We start from the raw sequence: 22,943 nt of genomic DNA, 5'->3' as shown, positions 1-22,943 counted from the left end.
GGATGTTCCTGGACCAGGGATCGAACCAGTGTCCCCTGTATTGTAGCGGATTCCTAACCACTGGACCACAGGGGAAGCCCTAGATACTGATTTCAGGATGTGCCGTCAATTTAGCACCCCACCCATAAATTGAAGGCGTATCCTGACTTGAGAAAAGTGTAGTATGAAAAATACATTTCACTGTCTTCCACCAATCTCTTAGAAAGACAGCAACTCCATGATATATAAAAACAAATGGATATCCATTATTAATTCCATTGCTAGGGACCAAAATCACAAGCACTGTAGAAGATCTTCCATTTATATATATTATTACTTTCAACAGAATTATATTTTATACCTTTAGGTGAGTGCCAAAATATAATTTGCATTTCCTCTTACCACTTTTCATATGTCATAGTATACTCAAAAATTATTCTGTTATTAAGTAGAGAGAGTCACGAAGCAATGTGATTGTTCTCATTGTCACCCCTGGTGTTATCCCATTGAGGGGTTCTCGTTTATTTTTACTGCCTCTGTGCTAGCATTGCTCTTAGAATGCCTTGCATAATGGTCTTCATTTCCATTGGAGTTCACCTTCATTGTTTCAAAGCTGATGTTTGGAATGAGACCATATTAAAACAGTTCCAAGTTGAGTCATTGATTTGGAGTAAATGAAGATGCAGTCCGTTCTGTGCAGAAAGAGAAATCAGCCCCTTAGACTCAGCAGTTCTCCATGATCTCACCCTCACCTCTCTTTTCTGCTTCACTTCCCTGCATGATCCATGCTCCAACCATAGCCAGAGGATTTGCAGTTGTCCAAAGAAGCTTGAGCCCCTAGCATGTGCTTCAACTTCTCTTAATGTTCTCTGCCTTGCCCACTTTGTGATTTCAGTTATCTTTCAAAATTCAACTTGAACAACTAAGGCCTCTCATTTCCCTAGGCCAGCTGACTGCGTTGCTTCTCTTTGTCCCTGGACCCTAACATTCCTCTGTTACAATTCTCATCTCAATGTATTATAAGTTTTGAATTATAGTTTTATACTCTCACTAAGGTGTATTTCCCGAGGGCCAGATATTTATTTTTTCACCTTTGTGTCACCACTGTCTGTGTGTATGCCACATAGACCCCTAATAAATACTGAGTGAATTAACACACAGACAGACTAATACATTATTATAAATAGACACAACATTAGTGGCCTCCACCTCCAGCATGTTCTGGAACATAATGTGGATTTCAGAGGGAGCACGCAAGTTACTGTTAATGGTTCTAGGTGAACCTTTAAAAATATCTGATAGTTATATATTGGTTTGAATTGCATCAGATAAAAAAATACAGCCATCAAATCAAAACCAGAATTTCATGAAGTTACAGCTCACAATATGCCTAAGCTTTTCCTTAAGAAAGACCACTGAAAGGAAAACCTTCACACAAAAATGGTACATAGCTCTGGCAGAAATCTGGCAAAAAGAACTGAAATGTGGGGGACAGACTTGGTCTCGACTCTCCTTTGCAGCTGAGGATACTGAGGCCCAGAAAGCATAAATGACTTGTCCAAGACATACAGATGGCCGTGCAGAACTGAACTGTCACCCAGCCCTCCTGAAACTTAGTCAAGTCAGTTGATTCTCCTGTTTTCTGTCTCTCTCATTTTCATAACAGCGAGTGGAACTCTCACCTATGACAAATGCTAATTAAGAAGGATGTATATTAAATAAATTGCTGGCTAGGAGAACTTGGCTCTTAAACTTCAGTTTCCTGGTTTATTTCCCTTTCACTTAACCCTAAATTTAGAAGACAAAGACTTTGAACAGCTCTCTTCAGCACTGTCTCCATCACCACCCCCTCTCAGCCATTAATCCTGGGTCCTCTGTGAAGTGAATGTTTGGGTCATGATCAGTAAAGATTAGTCTGTAGTAATGGATTCTTTGCACCTATGATGCCAAGCATCCAGAAGGCTATTTTGATATAGCTGATAGAGTTGTAAATTTTTCCACACTCATCTGCAGAACCCACCAAACCACCAGCCAGCATCTTTGCCAGAAGTCTTTCTGCAACAGACATTGAAGTTTTCTGGGCCTCCCCCATGGAGAAGAATAGAGGTCGGATACAAGGGTATGAGGTAAGCAAGAGAGGGGTGCCTTGGTTCTGGGTAAGGGTCTCTACCCCTCAGTGAGAACTTTCCAAACACAGACGGATGGAAAAAAAGACCTCGAGTTCCATGTAAAGACATTTGTTTCAGAGAACAGTGGCTTCTAGAGGAGCAGGAATGAAAGCACTGAGCATTCTGCTGTCAGCTTACTCCTTTCTGAATTACAGAGATCTGTGTCTAAACACATGCAGGTCTAAGCATATATAAGGTGGCTGGCAAATCGAACTTTGATTTCTGATACACCCAGCATCACTTGGCCTCAAACCAAGGTGGGGGTCAGGGAGGGAGAAATAGCAACGATGGTTGTGCCAATTTACCGTCTCACTCTGAAGCTCAGAACAAAGAGGGGGCCTTTTTTTTTTTGCCAATTATTTCTCAGTGCACACAAAGGTCTTGGTTCTGAACGCTCTGCTTATGACTTGCTGTATAGAAAATTAACACTGTCCTAAGAATCTTGTATGAAAAAAAATCACATTGGCGATATCCCCAATAGGTATGACATCCAAGATCTTCCTTTGTGTTTTCTCAGGTTAAATATTGGAGACACGATGACAAAGAAGAAAATGCTCGAAAAATACGAACAATAGGAAATCAGACGTCAACGAAAATCACCAACTTAAAAGGCAGTGCCCTGTATCATTTAGCTGTCAAGGCATATAATTCTGCTGGGACAGGCCCCTCCAGTGCAACGGTCAATGTGACAACCAGAAAGCCACGTAAGAATATTCTTGCTCAGAAATATTTCAGGGATTCATCAAACATATTCCAAGTTCATTGCCCATCCCTACCTCCCAGTGATCATTTGCATACTAATTGGTATCATTATGGAGATTCAGATTTACCTTAGCATTTTAACTGAACCTTCCCGAATACCATGCAAAATTCATTGCTCTGGAGGACAGAAAGATAAATGTTTTCTCCTCACTGGGAAGGGCTACTTCTTTTAGCTATAAATGTTAGGCGACCAACTGAATCTTTTTCCATTTGCAGCGCTGTATCTCGTCAGATTTTAGTGACCTTGAAGACACATATTAGTGCAATAGCCCGTTAAATTGCCTCCACTCTCGAATTCTAGGAAGGAGATATTCCTCAGAATCCATTGAGACTTAATAATCTGTGACTTCGTATATCTTAATTTTTTTTATAGCACCAAGTCAACCCCCTGGAAACATCATATGGAATTCATCGGACTCCAAAATTATCCTCAATTGGGATCAAGTGAAGGCCCTGGATAATGAGTCAGAAGTAAAAGGATACAAAGTGGGTAATTTCTTTTTTTGCTAAGGCACCTATACTCCTGCTGTTAACCGGGGCACACTGTTCTCGTGAACCTTACAATCACTGTCCTCACTTTCCCAGATGATGCTCTCACAGCCTCCTTTCTCCATCTCTGCTCCAGAGTGGTTTGGTCTGAGTTTTATAAATGGTCCCTGACAACTGACCAGGGTTGAGAGAATCACCTAAACTTCAGTCTCAGGCACAGTCACCAGAAGCAGTTAAAGACCCTGTGTTTGGGTCTATAAAAAAATCACAAAGAACCACATTTTTAATATCTTCAAAGTCAGTTTTGTTTTGTTCTTGTCTTGATCACATTTTTAATCAACAGTAGTAACTTCTCAGTGTTACTAATGGTTAATTATTTTTGTTCATGTCCCTTTTGTTATGGAAATACTGTTGTTGTTTAGTCTCCAAATCATGTCCAACTCTTTGTGACCCTCTGGACTATAGCCTGCCAGGTTCCTCTGTCCATGGGATTTCCCAGGCAAGAATACTGGAGTGGGTTGCCATTTCCTTCTCCAAGGAATCTTCCTGACCCAGGGATTGAACCCTCATCTCCTGCTTGGCAGGTGGATTCTTTACCACTGAGCCACCAGGGAAGCCCGTATATGTGCATGTGTATATGGATATGGATGTGCACATATACACAAGAATTTTTTAGGAAATTAATTTACCTGATCCTATAAATGTTAGCCTGACTTTAATAAACTAGAAAAGGAAATTGATTGTAGCTGTGGTGCCACAGTCATGAAAATTAAAAGGCATTTTAAGTATCCTGTTTTGTTTCACTTTTAAACAACATTTGGGGCAACACAGGCCGAAGAGTCAGCAGGATGTATCAAGCCGGCATGCTGCTATTTTGTGGCATTTTCGGTGGGAGCTGAAGACAGCAGCGCACTGACAGTGCTGGCAGGCGCCCGTTACAGTGTGTGAAGCCAGGGCTGGGAGTTGACACAGTTAGCCTTGAGTGATGTGATTAGAGGATTCGGAAACCTTCCCTTCTATGGACCGTTTTCCTTTGTCCACAAGGCACAGTGATTTGTATTCTGCAGCAGGGAAATGTTCCCTAAGAACTGATCTACAGACCTTCCACTGGATCCCTTTTTAAAAGGAAACTTTCTAGAATACAGAGTAGAGCAAGAAACAACCACGTCTTGATCGTCTAGTCAGTATGCGACTTCAGGTAAATCACATAACCTCTCTGGGACTGCATTTCTCTTTTGCTAAAGGAGAAATCTGCCAGTGCCTTCATTTTCCCCGAGCCTTTATGGCTCTATTCCTTCTCCTTGGGACTGCCCCCTCTTACATCCTCATCCTTAATCGGGTCTGAGATGAGAAGCCTTCCCTGATGGCCAGAGCTCTCACCATTTGTCAGATTTTTAAAAGTACTTTCCATCCTCTTGGGTAATTATAATTGGCTGATGACTTACTGTGAATCCCCAGACTGTGGGCCTCACGAGCACCTAGCCTGAATGGTCCCTGTAATTTCTCCAGCCAAGGATGCATTCTCTACAGTGGTATGAGAAGGGAGCCCTCATTTCCCGAACTCCTAAATCATTAGTCTCTTAGTGTGAAATAATTGGAAAGAGTTCATCTGACTAGTTCTATCCAACTTGAGAGAGGCCTGGGGTTTGGGAGGCTGGAAGATGAAAGAGAGAGAAAGGAGTGAGAGGACGCAAAGAAAGAAGGCAGGAGTGAAGACAGTTCTCACAGTTCTCTGACCCACGCTGACACTGCCGAGACTTTGAACACAGCACGAAAGAGATGCAGATGTGATTGGCCTGAATTAATTTAACCAAACCAAGGGAGAGAAGGAAAAAAATACAGGAGACAGAAAGTCTTCCTTCCGGCTTCCAGTGTCACCTAGTAGAACAGGAGAGAGGAAACACAATAAAAATCCCAAAGCTTTAGCAGTCCCTGAGGAGGGGCACAAGTTCCATGAAAGAAGCTTTTATTAGGTCTTAAAGCTCAGGTTGAAACTGGTGCTGAAATAAAATTGAATGGCAGGGAGCTGCCTAAAGAATTTCAGGGAACCAAGCAAAATGTTAGCTGGGCAGGAAACCCCGGAGATCATCCAGCCGAAGCCCTTCATTTTACAAATGTGAAAACCGAAGGCTGTTGAATAAAGGGACTTGGCGTGCCATCAGCTTCCACAGGGCAGGGATGCATACACAAGCTGAAGTTTGCTTCAGTGAGCTGGGTCTAAAGGATTATAGGCATTTTCAGGAGAATAATTGAAAAATGAGTATCATTTAGTTACTACGTCTTTGTCTTCCTGCCCTCTCTCCGAAACTCGTATGAACTTGTCTTATTAGCACTTTTCCAAGGAGGCCCTTCATATATATACATACATACATATATATATATATATATATATATATATATATATATTTTTTTTTTTTTAATTCAACAGACACTTTTACAGACATCTAGAAGATTCCCCTGTGCAGCACAGAATCAGGCAGGTATGCAGGAATCAAGCAGCACAAGGCTGACATGGAAGTAGTCACCTCCCAGAAAAGAACTGGGGCTTCCCACAGTATTTGGGGAACTTTTTACTCCTGTAGAACTAGAATGAAACATTGGAACAAATTACAGCTGGATAGCATGGAACTTTTGCAGATGTGAGCAGCAGATGAGATGATATAAATTATTTATTTATTTATTTTGGTAGAAAGACCCAGTATGTATTTATTTCATATATTCATCACAAGGGTTCAACCACAGACTTAATTTAAAATAAAAAAAGAAACAAAAAAGACATTACAATTTAAGATACAGAGACCTATCCAGAAATCAAGGAAAGGACAATCTCAGGAAATAATAAAAAGACAGCACAGGGAGAACCATGGATTTAGGCCTCCCCCCACCCCCACCGCCGCCAATAATTTTTTTTTTCATGTTGATACACTGTGTCTTGTAGATCTAAATTACATCTATGAAATAGCTAGTGGCACCTCCAGGGTGGGAATTTCATGCCTTAGGAAGCATCACTAACGGGTGGGTATGAAGTTTGAAATGCTGCATGTGCTGACTGAAGGAGTAACAAGGTGGGAAGGTGCCTTTCTGACTTCTTCTTGACTTCCCATTCGATTCAGTTCCTTCCCTTCTCTTTAGAGCTGGGACTGGAGGAACCAGACTCCCCACGCATCCTCATTTAGATCCCAAGGGATCTCAGCATACCTGGTTACAGATATTGAAATGCTACACACACAGTGTCAACGTTCAGGATATATAGTTCTGTAAAAACTATACATACATGTCTGTGTGTGTTTTTGTTTTTCTATCTAAATTGTCTAGATCTGTGGGTTTTCTGCTTGGGTAAACAGTCCACAAAAGAACTCAACTTTAGGACGTTTAAGGCCCCACATACTGTTTCAGCACAAATTGTCAAGCTACTTTATGACACTTGAACTAAAAAGAGAGTGTGTCTGGTTTCCGTATCACAAAGTAAACTGTCTACAGAGCCAGGCAGGTTATGTAAATGGATTAATGTGGCTTAATTCTTTCAACAAAATATCATCAATAAACATGCCAAGTACAGGTCCAATTCTTTCTAACTTTATAATAACCCATGAAGCAGGTGCAGTTATTAGCCTCAGTTTTATAGATAAATAACTCATGGCACAAAGTTTAGTAACTTGCCTTCTTCATATAGCTAGTATTCTTTTTACTAATTTATTGAGACATGATTGACATATAATATTGTGTAAGTTTAAGATATATACATGTTGATTTGATACATTTATATATTGCGATATGATCACCACCATAGCATATGCTAAGGCCTCCATCCCATCACTTACTTACCATTTCTTGTTTGTGGTGAGAACATTGAGATCTACTCTCTTAGCACCACCCGAGTACATGATACAGTGTTATTAACACAGCTAGTATATTGACCTGAACTCGGAATACAGGCAGTATGGATCCAGAGTCCTGCCTTTTAGCCCCTCAGTTATTTGCCTGCCAGAAGTAAACAAATAGATCAATAAAGTACTACCAAGAGAAATAACTCAGAGTGAGGGGAGTAGACAGTGGATAGATAGGAGAGATGTTATTTTAAATAAAGCCCAGGGAAAGCCTTTATCAAGGGGTGACATTTCAATTGGGTCATAAAAAGAGGAGGGAGTGAGATAAGCAGCCCTCTCAGAGTGTTCCAAGAATAGTGACCAGGATGTGCAAATGTCCTGAGGTAGATACATAGCATCATGACATAATAGGGTGTGTTGGAGACCATGGTACCTATAGACTTTGTGATGGTCCAGAAAAAACAGTAAGTTCTAAGGTCCAACCAGTTGTTTCCAGACAGGAATGTAGACCAATGTGGCTATATCTTCCAGTTTTTAATAGAATCCCAAATTTTATTATGTATAGTTTCTTGGTGTATAGTTTTAAAACTATGTATAGTTTTAAGTGGTGACGTCTAACTTTAAAAAAAAGTAAACCCACCGAGGGCCAAATAGTTAAGATGTGCAAGCCAAATGTGACCTATGGGCCATGAGCTTTCTACTCTCTAACCCCCTTTGTTTTGTGTTCATGGAAACAGAGACCAGAGAATGAAAGCAGTTTGTCCACAGTGGTGGCCAAGCTGGTCTTAGTTAAGAATGTAGGCTGTGAACCCACCCTGCCTGAGTTTGAATGCTGTGTCCCCCACTTACTGGCTGTAAGATCCTGGGCACATTGCTGAACATCTCCAGGCCTCAGACTCCTCATCTTTAAAATCAGAATAGGGACTTCTGTGATGATCCAGGAGTTAAGACTCCACACCTCCAGTGCAGGGGAAGCAGGTATAATACCTGGTCAGGTAACTAAGATCCCACATGCAGCGTGGCCAAAAAAGAAAATCAGAATAATAACAGTGCCTATCTCAAGGTATATGATGTTGAAACTCATGATCAGCATTCAACAATGTTTGATCCTATTTTCATTGTTCCCACGAACTTACTCTTTCTCCTTGTCTTCCACAGCGGATTATAGGAAATGTAAGCACTGCCTTTAAGTCAATCAGTTGAACTAAGCTTGGACTAAGGTCAATCAGCAGAACTAAAGCTGGAATAAGCCTCATTGTGGTATAAAGGCTTTACAGGCCTTTATTAGCTACCACTGCAGTCCCCAGGGCTTCTCCAGTAGCCCAGTGGTAAAGGATCTGCCTGCAATGCATAAGCCACAGGAGACCCAGGTTTGATCCCTGAGTTGGGAAGATCCCCTGGAGGAGGGCAGCCGACTCCAGTATTCTTGCCTGGAGAATCCCCATGGACAGAGGAGCCTGGTGGGCTGCCATCCATGGGGTTGCAAAGAGTTGGACATGACTGAAGCGACTTAGCACACATGCACGCAGCTGAGCCCCCAATGTTACATGACTAGTAAACAGTGCTGATAAAAGGGCTGTTTTTTCCTCTAAGTGTTTCTTTTGGATTTATATTTGAAACTAGTTGAATCCTCTGTGCTCTGGCAAGGACCAGAGGTAAATCAAAGAAGCAATTTATTCCTCAAAGCCAGATGTGCCCTTGCATCCCATCAGCCAGCCCATGTTCCTGAAGGGCTGTGATGAGATGCTCTGACAGTCCCGGATGCGCCTCAGGATTTATTTGAACCTGATCATTAGTGAGTGGATGCTGAGTTTGATACAACTGAAACTCCTGAGAAGGAAGGGGGACGCTTATGAATCTTTCCACCCTAAGGAAATTGTGTTTTCCACCTTGTATTAGAGAGACATAAATAAAGGTGATGAAATGTCAGGAAACAAATGGGATCTAAACCATTTTAAGGGAATTTGATGCATTTCTCTTGTGTTTGGTTTTCTTGCAATAGTAGAGTGACCCTATGTCTCTGACCCCAGCAAATCAGAATTCACAGTGGGTCTTAGGGGGCTTCCCAGGTGGCTCAGACGTAAAAAATCCACCTGTCAAGCAGGAGACCCAGGCTTGATCCCTGGGTCTGATCCCTTGGTCAGGAAGATCCCATGGAAAAGGAAATGGCAGCGCACTTCAGTATTCTTGCTTGGTAAAGCCCATGGCCAGAGGAGCCTGGCGGGCTCCAGCGCACAGGTTTGTAAGTACTGATCAGTGGCAGCAGTGGGTCTGAGGGAGAGTTGAGCTAGTCTTACTGTTCTCTAAGTGTGGTCCCTGGACCAGAAGCAATGGTTTTACCTGAGGACTTGTCAGAAATGCAGATTTTTCAAGTCCCAACTACGACCTATGAAATCAGAAACTCAAGGGGGGCCCAGTGATAGATGCTTTAAGAGGCCCTCCAGTCAACTCTGATACAAGCTTAGGTTTGAGAACCCTGATGTCATTTATGATTCCCTGAATGAACATCTGAAGATCTTTTTAAAAACATACCATGGCCTGGACCCTTCTTCTCTGGAGTCTGACATGGGAGGTCTGGGGAGTGGCCGGAGCGGGATTCCTCAGCCTTGTCACTGATGCCACTTCAAGTTGGATGATTCTCTGTTGTGGGGACTGCCCTCTGTATTATAGGGGGACCCAGGCACTCACAACACTAGCAGCAGCCATTATAACAACCAAAAATGTCTGCAGACATTCGCCAAATGCCCTCCCGGGGCACAAAATTGCTCCTCCACTCCCTCCACCCCAGCTGAGAACCGGTGGCCTATTAGCAGCGTTCCCCCACCTCATTTTCTAATGCCTGATGATCTGAAGTGGAGCTGATGTAATAATAATAGAAATAATGTGCACAGTAAATATTAATACACTTGAATCATCCTGAAACTACCCCCCACCTCCACCCCTAATTTGTGGAAAAACTGTCTTCCATGAAACCAGTCCTGGTGCCAAAAAGATTGGAGATCACTGGACTAGAGCATTGCTATTTTTCCAGGTTCCCTAAGTGCTTCTACATACAACCAGGACCTGGAACCATTCATGTCACCCAGCCCTATCTTTTTTTTAATACCAAGAGAAATGATGAGTTATAGTGGTTGAAGACCATGGGCTTAGAAACCCTCATCTAGTCACTCACCGGCTCTGCAATATCCCTGGGCCTCAGTGTCCTCATCTGTGGGCACAAATAATAGTGCCTGTCTTGTCAGATGCTGTCACCATTAAGCATAGCTGTGCCAGTAGAGTGTCTGGCTCAGAGTAAAGAGAAAACATTTGTGGGACAGTTCTCATCACAACTGTTATATCCAGAAAGGCAGGTACACCTCTCTGGACCTTTATCTTTAGTTCCTAATAGGGACTGTTGATGACCAGGGTAGGCAATGCCAGGTGGTGAGGGTATTTTCAAGGAAGCTAGTTAGCCATCTCATCCTGTGAACTACCAGCCTAGACTCTGGCCCAGCAGAAGCCAAAGTGGTCAACAAAGATGTGTAAGTGACACTGGAGGAGCTACAGACACTTCGAGAGTGATAGTAATGGTCCTATAACACCCTCCCTTTTCTATGTCGCTTTAAAAGGGTTCCCAGTGGGAGGGGGAGGAAAAAGGGTTTCTGCCCTTGCCTTTCAGAGATGCTCTTCCTGTGCTGAAATGTCCTCTTTCCAAAGGATTAATAATGATAGTTTATCATGCCTGATTTTTGCTTCTAACCTTCGCCAAGTTATCTTTGTATCTCTTGTTTCCTTTAATACTTCATAGATACCATGTCCTACATGCTTTCTTTGAGTCCTTTATTTTATTGAATCCTGTGCAATCTTGAAGACTTCCCAGGGAAGTCGGTATTATTGTCCCCATTTTACAGATGAGGGCATTGAGGCTCAGAGTGGGAAAGTAAGTGGACCAAGGTCACACAGCAGCCAAATCTGTTCTGATGCCAAAGACCCTCATATGTCACTGAGCTCTGTATAGCCAGTTTTTCAAGTGTTTTAACTGAGCCTCCAGAAGTCACGTGAGGTCACAGAGCACGTTGTTAGGCTCATGCTAGCCACGCTTCCATGCCACACAAGCCTGTCAACTCTTTCCTTGTGATGAAATAAATGGTGGCTGCAGACATGCCCCTTGCTATAAATGAGCCTTCCGAATGCCTGTGGGCAGCCTGACAACTTCAGCATCCCCACATTTCACTGGCGCCCAAAGGTAGAAACAAATGTCTGCTGCATCCCGGGGGGGCCTTTGTGAGGACAGCAGGTGACACCTGTTCTTCCCATGTTGGCAGGTCCTGTACAGATGGAGCCGACAGAGTAGCACATCTGTCATTGAAACAAACAAAACGTCGGTGGAGCTTTCTTTGCCTTTTGATGAAGATTATATAATAGAAATTAAGCCATTCAGTGACGGAGGAGATGGCAGCAGCAGTGAACAGATTCGAATTCCAAAGATATCAAGTAAGAACGTCTCTCTCTCTCTTTTTTTTTCCCCTCCCTTCTCCCTGTCTGCCTTATTGCCTAAGCCTCCCAGTGAGCCAGGACTCAGATGAAATTAAACATGATAAAAAAAAAAAAAAGACATGATAAAAATGGACAATACCATCCTCCTTCCTTAGACAACTGATATTTGCTAATCGCAGGTAGTTTTGTGCAAAAAACAGTCTGACCTGTCTTGGCTGATGTAATAAGGATTTAGTCACTTGACAATCAATAATGAGGTTAAAGCAGCCACAGATCAGTCACCAGGATCTTCCATGTCACCCAGGTGGTTGACAGCTATAGTAACCCCCACATTATAGGTTAGAAAGTTAAAAGTGTTACTTAGGAGGAACAAGCGAAAAAGAGTTCTTTAAATTGCTCTAGGAGCCTGTCTCTAGTGATACAATATAATTTAATGTCTTTGGCTGAAAATGTTTTGAGCTTGAAACTGTTTATTTTGAACTTGTGTATGTAACGTGTACATAAGCACACATGTCTACATATAGTCAAGAATATATTTGTTTTCAAAGACTGTTGAAGTGTATGTTCTTTTTTCACACAAATACATTCAATCTATTTTTTCAAATATTGTGTTTGCAACTATCTCAACAGCATATTATTTTTTGCTGTATGATTTTATTTGAAAATTTTTTTTAAAAAAAGGCAAAATAGGAAAATCCATAGAGGCAGATTGGTGACTGAAAGTGACTGGCCACTGGTGTTCATTGTGGCTTAATGGGTACTAGGTTTCCATTTCAGATGGTGAAAAAGTTCTAGAACTAGATGTGGTCCTGGCTGCACAACATTGGAGTGAACTTAAGGCCACTGAGTTGTACACTTTAAAATAGTTAAAATGCTAACCTTTACATTATGTGTATCTTACCACAATAATAAAACAAATAAGATTGCCATTAGGTATCTAAGTGTAGATTTTCACTGGCTTTTGGATTTACTAGTCAAGAGGTAAGGGGTTCAGTGAAGGCTAGAGATAGGAACTTTCAAGTCATTGATGGACATTGGATATTTTAAATCATGGACAATCCTTACTACAGAGTCCTGGGCATCAGTCCCTTTGTTCAGTGTCCATTTTATTATTTGTCGGATGAGGAAAGACTCTGGTATCCTTGCTGTATCAAGTTACAATGAAGTATCCACTCAACTAGTTTTAACTGCATCTATCAAATTTGGATGCCTCAAAGCAGAAAAGAAAATGTTCACTGGTCACTTCACCCTTCTTCTGAATAAGCACTTATTACTGTTAGTGAATAGAACAGGACCTCTGGTGGGAAATGCAGGCTACTCCAAGAACATGCTCCAGATTCAGGAGTAATTTGTCATCTTCCAGATGAGGTTTATATTTACTACACCTCTTTTGCATGCAAATACTAACACAGTTTTTTCTTTGCAAACACTGGGGAGAATTGGTTTCCACATCTCCGAAGAGGCTCTAACTTCTGTTGAAAGGAACCAGATCTATGGTGAGATGTGGAAGTAATCTCCAGGCCACAAAAAACACAAGATTGGAGTTTGTTTTGGGGTTAATTTATCTCTCTTTCTTAAAATCTGACTTCATACTTGCTTATCATTTCAATAACTGTTTTTTTTAAGATTGATAATTCTTGATTTAATTCATTACAAAAACATCTTTGAAGCAATTTTATTGTTATAATGATTAGATGATAAGGCTGTAGCTGTGAATAAAACATGGTCTCTTTCTCAAGAGGTTTTCCATTTTGGTGGTTAGAGATCTTACAATCTTGATAAAACTCAAATGAGAGTTGATAATTTCTTACTGTGAAAACAATATAAGACATATAAGGAAAAGTTTTTAAAAGATTGAGCTTATTTTGTTGGGAAAAAATAGGTATATTTAGATATATATATATGTTGGAATCCCAATTCAGGTCTTTACTAAGTGGGTAATCTTAGACTTATCTTCTCTCTCTGGGCCCCAGTTTCCTTATCTGTTAAATTGTGTAATAACCATACCAGAGGTTCTCAGGGTTTTTGCAGGAATGTCATATGGCTGTGTGCCCAGCACAAAGCTTGAATTCGAAAGAGAACATCAATGTTTATTTTGCTGCATCATTGATATCCTAATATTTATCTGTAATGTTTGCAGTCATTTAGAAGTTTCTTCTCATGTTAGATGTGGACACCCTTCCTTAACAAATGCTTAAATAGAGGTCCAGAGATGTCCACCACCTGCTCCCAAGTTCATAGCTAGGGTGTCATAGAACAGAGACTAAAAAAGTCAACAAGAGTTGGGCTTGATACAAGTGAACTTAACTTACAAAACAGAAAGAGACTGGCAGACTTAGAGAACAAGTTTATGGTTGCCTGTATACACCGCTGTATCTAAAATGGATAACCAGCAAGGTCCACTGTGTAGCGCAGGGATCAATGTTACGTGGCAGCCTGGATGGGAGGGGAGTGTGGGGGAGGATGGGTACATCTGTATGTATGGCTGAGTCCCTTCATAGTTCACCTGAAACTGTCACAATATTGTTGATTGGCTTGTGCTTAGTCGCTTCAGTTGTTTCCCACTCTTTGTGAGTCCACAGACTGTAGCCCGCTAGGCTCCTCTGTCCATGGGATTCTCCAGGCAAGAATACTGGAGTGGGTTGCCATGCCCTCCTCTAGGGGATCTTCCTGACCCATGGATCGAACCCATGTCTCTTACATCTCCTACATTGGCAGGCGACTTCTTTGCCACTAGTGCCACCTGGGAAGCCCATAACAGGCTATACCCCAATTAAAAAAAAAAAGTTTAAAATTGGCTATACCTCAAAAAGAAAAAGGTTAAAAATTTTTTTTAAAAAAAAAAAAGAGAGACAGAGAGAGAGAGATGGTCATTTCCAATAGACTTCAGACAGTTCTTCCCTTTCCAAGAGCCCTGGGCGCTGCCTCCCTTTGTTGCCAGGGTAAGTGGATGCTGAGTGAATGTCTTCTCTCCGCAGATGCCTATGCAAGAGGAGCCGGGCCGTCCACTTCAAATGCATGCACGCTGTCGGCCATCAGCACCATCATGATCTCCCTCACAGCAAGGTCCAGTTTATGACAACAGTTCTCCGAAGGACTTTCTCTTTATGATATAAGCAACATTTAGCTAGTTGTTTTGAAGACACCCAGTACTAAGTAATATTGTTGTTCAAGTACATCTTATTACTGGAAAAAAAAATGTTTTTTGCTTCTTTAGGAATGGCATTCTACAGTACTTCCTCAAAGCAAATCTAGCTTTGTCTGAAGTTTCTTTGGAAACTCTGCAATGCACTGAAGACATCTGTAATATGATGTTACCAAAGCAGTTTACATATGTCCTTATATGCATATTTTTTATTATATATTTAGTGTTTTATAGGATTTTTTAAAGTTAACATGAGATGTAGATATTAATTTTTTTCCTCTGCTGTAAAATGCTATGGGCAACACAATCATATGATTATTATTTGAAAATATTTCCTTTACAGACAGAGTTGGAAACTCAACTTGGTCAATACATTGCAGATTCCTTGTACAGTTCTACAAGGGTCTAGAGGCAGCGCAGCTGAAGGATTAGTCTGTAACTCAAGGCTGCCGTGTAGGAATGTCTCATGGGATGACTGATGCACTCAATCAAGTCGTTTAGCCATTGTACAATATGTTTTCCAGCCCTGTTGTGAATTTTGTTGTTCCACACAACTTGAGATGATTTCAGGAATGGCCGCAATCTCAAAACCTAAACTAACTGCCCAAGAGGTACCTTGCGCAGTACTCCCACCCCTGAATTTAGCATCCTACGGTAAGACTTTCTTTTCCCTTGACTAAGTTAGCCTTGTCTTTGTAGTAGCATTATCTTAGCCATGACACTGGAAGTTACATATCCTGTAGTAACATAGACCAAAAGTTACTATAGTCAACCATGTCTTTCAAAGGATAAAGAATAATTTTCCTATCTTTAAATGTATCTGTTTTGAATGTACATTTAACAAAGAAAAGAGTAATTCTCTGTGGATGGATTCATAACTGCTTTACAAAATCTCTTATAGGTAATATGTGTATCTCTTTAATGATAGAAGCCCTTCTTTTAAATCAGAATTATGTAAGGAGTCTGGCAGATTTCTCCTATTTCAGCAAATAGTTGCCACAAATAATTTTTTTCATGACTCTGTAAGAGATCTTTAGTAAAACTGTATGGTATCTCAATGATTCTCCTGTTTTGCAGTAGGTAGCCTTGTTGCTTTATAAGCTTTATCTTCTATGTCTTAAAATCACACATTGGAAAATGACAATATCAACAAAACCGTATTCTTATGAAAAGAACTATTTGTTATAATGGGGGAGGTTTTGTAAGTTGACAGTAGTGGAACAGTGCAAATAAAATGCAATGAAATTTTCTATAAAAATTTTCACTTGTAAACACGCTGCACCTTTTCTTCTTTCTCAGAGAGCTCAAATTTGCTTGTAATTTGTCATTTTTGCTTACAAAGAGTATAAGTTAACTTTTCAACCTTCTAGCTATATTTATCCAATAAAGTCATAATCAGGATTCCACTTGTGTAAAAACTAGGGTGGTAACTGGGAAAAAATATATTGTCAGTATTTCAAGCTGTGTTCCTTTCTTAGTTTGATATGGTTACTTCTATGTTGAAATAAAACAAAATTTAAAATCACACACACAAAAAAATCAACAAAATAATAAAATGAATGAAAAAAAATAACACCCCAGGTAGTTCCCAACCCCAGTGTTAATGATATTTACCAGTGATCTAGCATATGTAATCTTTTTTTAAAGGTATTGTTAATAAATATTCTGTCATTTGTAAAGATACTTGTCTTTTGGGAGCATTTTTCCTGCCTGCCTGTCAGGGAATCTGTTCACTCACCCTTGTGCTAGTTATAATTTAAGATCCTAGAGGGACTCAGAAGTCTCTGGCTATGATCCCTACGTAGAAGACCCAGAGAAAACACCATTGCAGGTCCTCTTTGGAAGTAGAGAGGGTCAAAAATCCACAAATAAATCTCCTGAAGATCAAACATGAGTAGATCCTCTGGATTAACTCAGTCTTTTCTACACTTAATCTAAGGACATCTGTTGTTTTAAGGTTTCCCCCAATCCCATTGCTAAAAGGATAAAATCTAAACCGGAGGCCCTTGTTAATCTAATAACAACTTAAGTCCATACCCAGCCACATAGAGCCCTCACTGGCCCCTGAACACCACTTGCTTTTGGTCTCACCTCTGTGCCTTTTGGGCATCTGGCTGCCCCTTCTTGAAATACCCCCACTCTTCTTTAATCTCCGATCTTGACTGTTCTAGGGTAGCTCCAGCCCCGGCTTGTCTGTGAAGCCTTCCGACCCTCGCTGACCTCCTTCCTCTGAATAAGCTGCAAGCCCTGTCAATACCCCTCACTTAGTAATTTAATCAGGTACTACTTTTGGAAGTCTCTTGTACTGTTATCTTGCATTTTAACTCAACTCCTGTATTGTTACTTAATTTTCCTTGTATGTATGCCTTGTCTTCCCAACTAGATTGTAAGCTCCTTGAGGGCAGGGACTTTGGTCTTATCTTCCATGTACTCTCCATAGTGCCTAGCACAGTGCCTTGCAATAAATAATCATTGATTAATTAATTGAAGGGGTCTTTGAAGTAGCATTTTGCATCAGTTGCCCGCCTGTGTGCCCCAGCAAACCTATCAGAAGAGACTGTCACTGTTTTGCAAGATGGCGGAAAGTGTCAGAAGACCTGTCTTCTGATTTGAAACCTTGGAAAAAGTCCTTGAATCTCTCAGCTTAATCATTTGGTAAATAAGGCCCTGGATTAGCTGAGTCTGACCAAGCTCAAGGTATTTTTTTAAAAGTGCCCCATAGGCAACTTCACCCAAACGTGTCTCATTTGTTGGTTTTCATGGTTGTTGCAGGTTAGGCTCACTGCTTGCAAGCAACAGAAACAACTCTGGCTTACCTGAGCAAACATAAAAGAATGACCCAGGTCAGATCACGTGAGCCATGGAGACACTGAATGCCCAAGCCTTGGTGAGACTAAGGAGCAGGCCACCCTGGGGGTGAACCTGCAGGAACTTTGCAGTCTTTTGGGGGAGCTGTTTTGGGGTGAATTAGCTCTATTTCTGATTTCAAAGCCACTCTGTTCAATATCCAAATTCCTAGAAGAGTCTGATTGATTTATATTACCCACCAGAGCACCTCAATCATGTACTCATAGGGGAGAGAGAGTTTGTTAAAAGAGAAATGAGATGATGTTTCTAGAAGATGGGAAAATAAATGCTGGGAATGTCTAAACAGCACACTATCTATGCTTAGCCATCCATGCGAGATTCCTCAGGCCCTAGTCCCAATTAATATGTCAGGGAAATGCATTACTGCTTGGGGTTGTTGCACAATAACTATGAAGGAGAAGCACTAGAAAAAGGAATATTTGCTTTGGTTATTTCATCTTTTCCAGCACTTATTCTGATGCTCATTTTGTGTATGGGTGGTTCACCTGTGATTTAACGGTACAAAAGAAGGTCCTATTTTGCCAGATAGTTGGATTCTCTCAGCATTCCAGAGTTTTTATAAAGCTCACAAAACCTGACTATGAAACAGCAACTTTCCATGAGGGCAGAAGACGTGGATGATAAATTTCATCCTCAGGTGAGCTTGCATCTCTTCCAACCTGTGAGGTGGGAGCTGCCTTAAGCTTTTATCTTAAGATAGAATGATTGAGTTATTCCTCCCATCAAATGTTTGGTTATTTACCTCTGGGAAGCAACAGTCAATCCTGATGAATCTTTTCCCAGTCTCTCCCACCACCCATATCCTACAGCAAATATGCTCCAAAAATGTTGAATTCTAAAAAGTCCATAAATAGTAATAATTAGCTTTTAAAATGTCATGTAATTTTTAAAGCAATGTAATGTAATCAACCACCAGGTGATTTTTGCAAACTATATTGGATTATCAGTGATGCTGTTCACCTCCATTAACATAGATAATCAAGAATTGGATATATTTCCTCTTTTAATTTTCATTTTATATCGGAGTATAGTTGATTAACAATGTGTTAGCTACAGGTGTATAGCAAAGTGATTCAGTTATATCTATCCAATTGTCTGTTCTTTTTCAAATTTTTTGTCCATGTATGTTATTATAGAATATTGAGCTGAGTTCCCTGTGCTAAACAGTAGGTCCTTGTTTGTTAGTTATCTATTTTAAATATAGCAGTATATGCATGTCAATCCCAAACTCAGTCTATCCCTCCCCCACCCCCACACTTTTCCCCTGGTAACCATAAGCTGGTTCTCTAAGTCTGTGTTTCTGTTTTGTAAATAAGTTCATTTGTATCATTTTTCTAGATTCAGTATATAAGGAATATCATAAGATATTTGACTTTCTCTGACTTACTTCCCTTAGTATAATAATCTCCAGGTACATCCATGTTGCTGCAAATGGCCTTATATCATTCTTTTTAATGGATGAATAATATTCCATTGTGTATGTATACCCCACACCTTCTCTTTCCAGTGCTCTGTTCATGGACATTTAAGTTATCTCCACGTCTTGGCTATTGTAAACAGTGCTGTGATGAACACTGGGGTGTATGTATGCTTTCCAACAATGGTTTTCTCCAGATATATGCCCAGGAGTGGGATTGCTGGATCATATGATAGCTCTATTTTTAGTTTTTTTAAGAAAACACCCTGCTGTTCTCCATAGTAGTTATACCAGTTTACATTCCCATCAACAGTGTAGGAGGGTTCCTTTTTCTCCACATCCTCTCCAGCATTTATTGTTTGTAGACTTTTTGATGATGGTCATTTTGACTGGTGTGAGGTAGTATCTTATTGTAGTTTTAAGAGTTGGCTGTATTTTCCTTTATGACAATTAGAATTCTCTGGCCAACCATAATGATTTTGGGGAATCTCTGGATCTACATGTACAATCTAAAGTGTTCTATGACAAAATGACAGACACTGCAGCCTTACCTAGGCAGCCTAGTACTGTGTCTAAGAGAATGAATTCTGGAGTCTGATCGCCAGGGATGCATTCAGATAATTGCCACTTATTTGACAGGATAACATTTGTAAAGTTCTAGAATCACAGCTCTCCAAACACTAGCAAATTGTTCTGTAAATAAGTATGTCATTGTTCTTTTTCCCAAGTCACTTGAGATAACGGACAAAGAATGTGGGTGTATTCCATAACCAAAGTGAGTGTTGAACTCACCTGAGATATACATTATCACTTTTTTCTTAAATATCTTCAACTCTTAGTATAAATTTTAATATTTAATAATTTTAATAATACAATTAATAAAATAAAACTGTGTAATTATGTTAATAAAATAAGTCAGGCAGTAGGGTTCTCAGTCAGATACCAAGTTCTCCATAAGTCCTCCGTCAATTTCCCTCTCTGGCACTGACCTCTCATTTCTCTGATTCCAGCACATCATGAGTACTCACACATGTGTATCAGTTCATTACATGGTATTACTTTTTCTTGAACCATTTTCAGCTTTTAGTTTTATTGTCAGCAGATCACACATACAAAAGTGACTTCAGAAACCCCCAAGCATATTATTGATCAAAATAGGGACACATGAGACTGCATGCAACACCTGTAGGTTTGTATTCTAAGTATCTTTTTTTAAATTAATTTTTATTGGAGTATAGTTGCTTTACAGTGTTATGTTAGATTGTACTGTACAGAAAAGTGAATCATCCGTATATATACATATATTCCCACTTTTGGGGAACTTCCTCCCATTTAGGTAATTACAGAGCATTGAGTAGAGTTCCCTGTGCTATACAGTACATACTATGTGGTATTTAAATCATCAGAGCATATCTCAGGCTTAAAGTTTGGCTGTGATTCTTGACTGCTGTCCAAAAGCGCCAGGCCTTTACCCCTACCCACCCACCCACCCCCATCTCTGACCCTGACGAAGCTGGAGGGTGGAGAACCTAGGGCAGCATTTGGAGTGACTTCTCCAGGCTCTGCCCTCCTGATCACCATCCGTAGTCAGGCTGCTCATTCCAAAAGGAGCTCCCTTACCCCTCATGCCAAATGGGCCATGTGATTAAATGTTCCAATTCCACAACCCAAGTGTAAACTACGACACTCAACAGGGCTCACAATTTAGACAAAATCAGCTCCTATCCTTTTATTCCCCAATCTCTGAAAATTGGACTTTTGCTATATATTCTTACCAATTGTTAGGAATCACACAAACCATTCCAGGAAATGTATGTATCTTAGGATTTTAACTAACAAAGTGTAATGACTTGAATTTGAATTTTTAAAAATAATTTTCAAAGTGCTCGTCACACTAAGAAGCAGGATATGCAGGTTTTATCCCTTTGCGCTTATGTAATGGAGGGAAAGAAGTGATATAAGTCCATGGTAACACAGACAATTCGAAAGTTGGGACAAGAATTTAGTACTCTCAGGACTTCTCTGGCGGTCCAGTGGTTGAGATTTTGTGCTGTCAGTGCAGGGGGCACTGGTTCAATTCCCGGTCGGAGAACTAAGAGCCCACATGCCATGCGGGATGGGCAAAAAGTAATAATAAAAAAACAAAGGAATTTAGAACTCTTAATTCAGTGCATTTCAAAACCTTGAAATAAGGATTTACTCAGAGGAAAGACAAGAGAGGGTAAGAAGCTAGTCTGTTAAATTCAACCAAAAGGCAGTCAGGACACTGAGTTGGTGAGAAGACAGTGGCGAGGTGGGAGGGGAGATGCCTGAGATTGAGCTTGAAAGGTAGAGAGGTTCTTTACTCCGACCAGGCCCAGGACAGCCGTTCAGAGGAGCCTGTGCCCCCTAGGTACCAGGCCCTGTTCTAGGCACAGAGGAGTGGCAGGGAGTCAGGAAGACAGACCCCACAAGGGCCATGAAGGAGACAGAGACACTCTGAGGCTGGTGTTTGGAGTCAGACTGGGTGGGGAAGCCAGGGGACCAGTCACGGTGTTTTGTCACAATACCACAAAGAAATGCATTGGTAATTATAACAGCTGACAACAATAATGCTTTAAGCACGTGCCAGTCTCTATAGTTACCATGTTTTATTCCTATTTGGTACAGGACGGAGCAAGGCTGAGAGGTTCATAGCTTTGTTTCAGGTCATAGAGCTGACTGGGGAGGCCAGGAATTCAGATGCTGGTCACTTATGACTCCAAGCCTTATTCTAAACCATTAGATACCAATAGGTTGACAGGTAGATAGCCAGATAGCTAGATAGATACAGATACTGCTTCCCAACAAGAAGGGTAGTGAGCTTCCTAGGAAGTTGTACACAGGTTGTTGAAAGGTGACCTGGGCACAGGAAGGGTTCAATTTGGTTTCGTTTGTTCTGAGATGAATAGTTTTCTGTTCTGGCTTACACTTAAGAAACTGCCTTTCTTTTTCATTGTCTAAGTTCAATCAGTTCCTACCCTGCTGTTAAGAACACAGTGATAAACAGGGCCATGTTCTCAATCTCAGAGTTTTAACTTTAAATGAGACAGGAAAAGTTTAATATAATAAGTGATAAAAGTAGCATCCAACAGAAAGTAACTGGGGAACATAGACTTCCTGGTGGCAAGAGCCAAGGCTTAGAAAATAAATTGTCAACAAGATGGGGGGAAAAATGAAAAGGCTTTTCCACTGGAGAAAGTTTCAGTGGCAGCCTAGGGTTTCTGCAGGGAGAGCGCTTGCAGCTCAGATATGGTGAGTTTTCTGCTCCACGGGGGTCTCACTCCACTTCTTGGATTTCTTCAACTCCAAATGGTCTCTCTGCTGGTTTGTTTTACTTGGCTTCCAGTGTCTCAGAGTTGTTTTTGCAACATTTATTGGAAATTAAAAGTTAACAGGCCCTCTTCTTTTTTCTTGCTATATCTGGCAAGCTTATGCAGGGAAGTCACCTGCTTATTGAGGTAATTAATTCCTAGTGCAAAATTCCAGGGTCTTACTGAGTGTGATCAATTCTTTGAAGGGTGATGTTGCTGAGGGTGGAAGCACAAGCTTTGCTGTTTAAAGTTCTATTGGTTTAAGTCCCTGACCCCTTAACCGAAGATACTATGTGTGTGTCCAAGGAGCTAGAGCTGCTGGCTCTCACAGCTGAAAAGGTTGAAGGATCCAGCTCTTAAAGAAGAATCTGGCCGACCTCTGAACTGTGACATCAGTGACTTAAGTGTTGATTTCTTTCCCCCAGTTTTCCCCCAGGCTGATGCATTCATTCATTTTTATCACCTGGCAGGGACAAATCT

The 22,943-nt window shown here is 40.8% G+C and overlaps 1 protein-coding gene across 3 annotated transcripts in view; it reads left to right on the top strand.

The window, feature by feature from the left end:
- Positions 1 to 16,529, top strand: part of CNTN4 (contactin 4) — a 975,314-nt gene extending 958,785 nt beyond the window's left edge. For all 3 annotated transcript variants that reach the window (XM_043886604.1, XM_043886603.1, XM_043886605.1), the window contains 5 exons: positions 1,993 to 2,105; positions 2,665 to 2,851; positions 3,283 to 3,395; positions 11,530 to 11,698; positions 14,680 to 16,529. In XM_043886604.1, coding sequence (XP_043742539.1) covers positions 1,993 to 2,105; positions 2,665 to 2,851; positions 3,283 to 3,395; positions 11,530 to 11,698; positions 14,680 to 14,780 — 683 coding nt within the window. In that variant the 3' untranslated portion in view covers positions 14,781 to 16,529. The remainder of the gene's footprint in view (positions 1 to 1,992; positions 2,106 to 2,664; positions 2,852 to 3,282; positions 3,396 to 11,529; positions 11,699 to 14,679) is intronic.
- Positions 16,530 to 22,943: the final 6,414 nt, after the last annotated feature.

The sequence above is a fragment of the Cervus elaphus genome, chromosome 24 (assembly GCF_910594005.1).
Source record: "Cervus elaphus chromosome 24, mCerEla1.1, whole genome shotgun sequence".
Classification (NCBI taxonomy): domain Eukaryota; kingdom Metazoa; phylum Chordata; class Mammalia; order Artiodactyla; family Cervidae; genus Cervus; species Cervus elaphus.
Note: the sequence above shows the minus strand (reverse complement) of the source record. Positions and strands in the feature narration are given on the sequence as shown.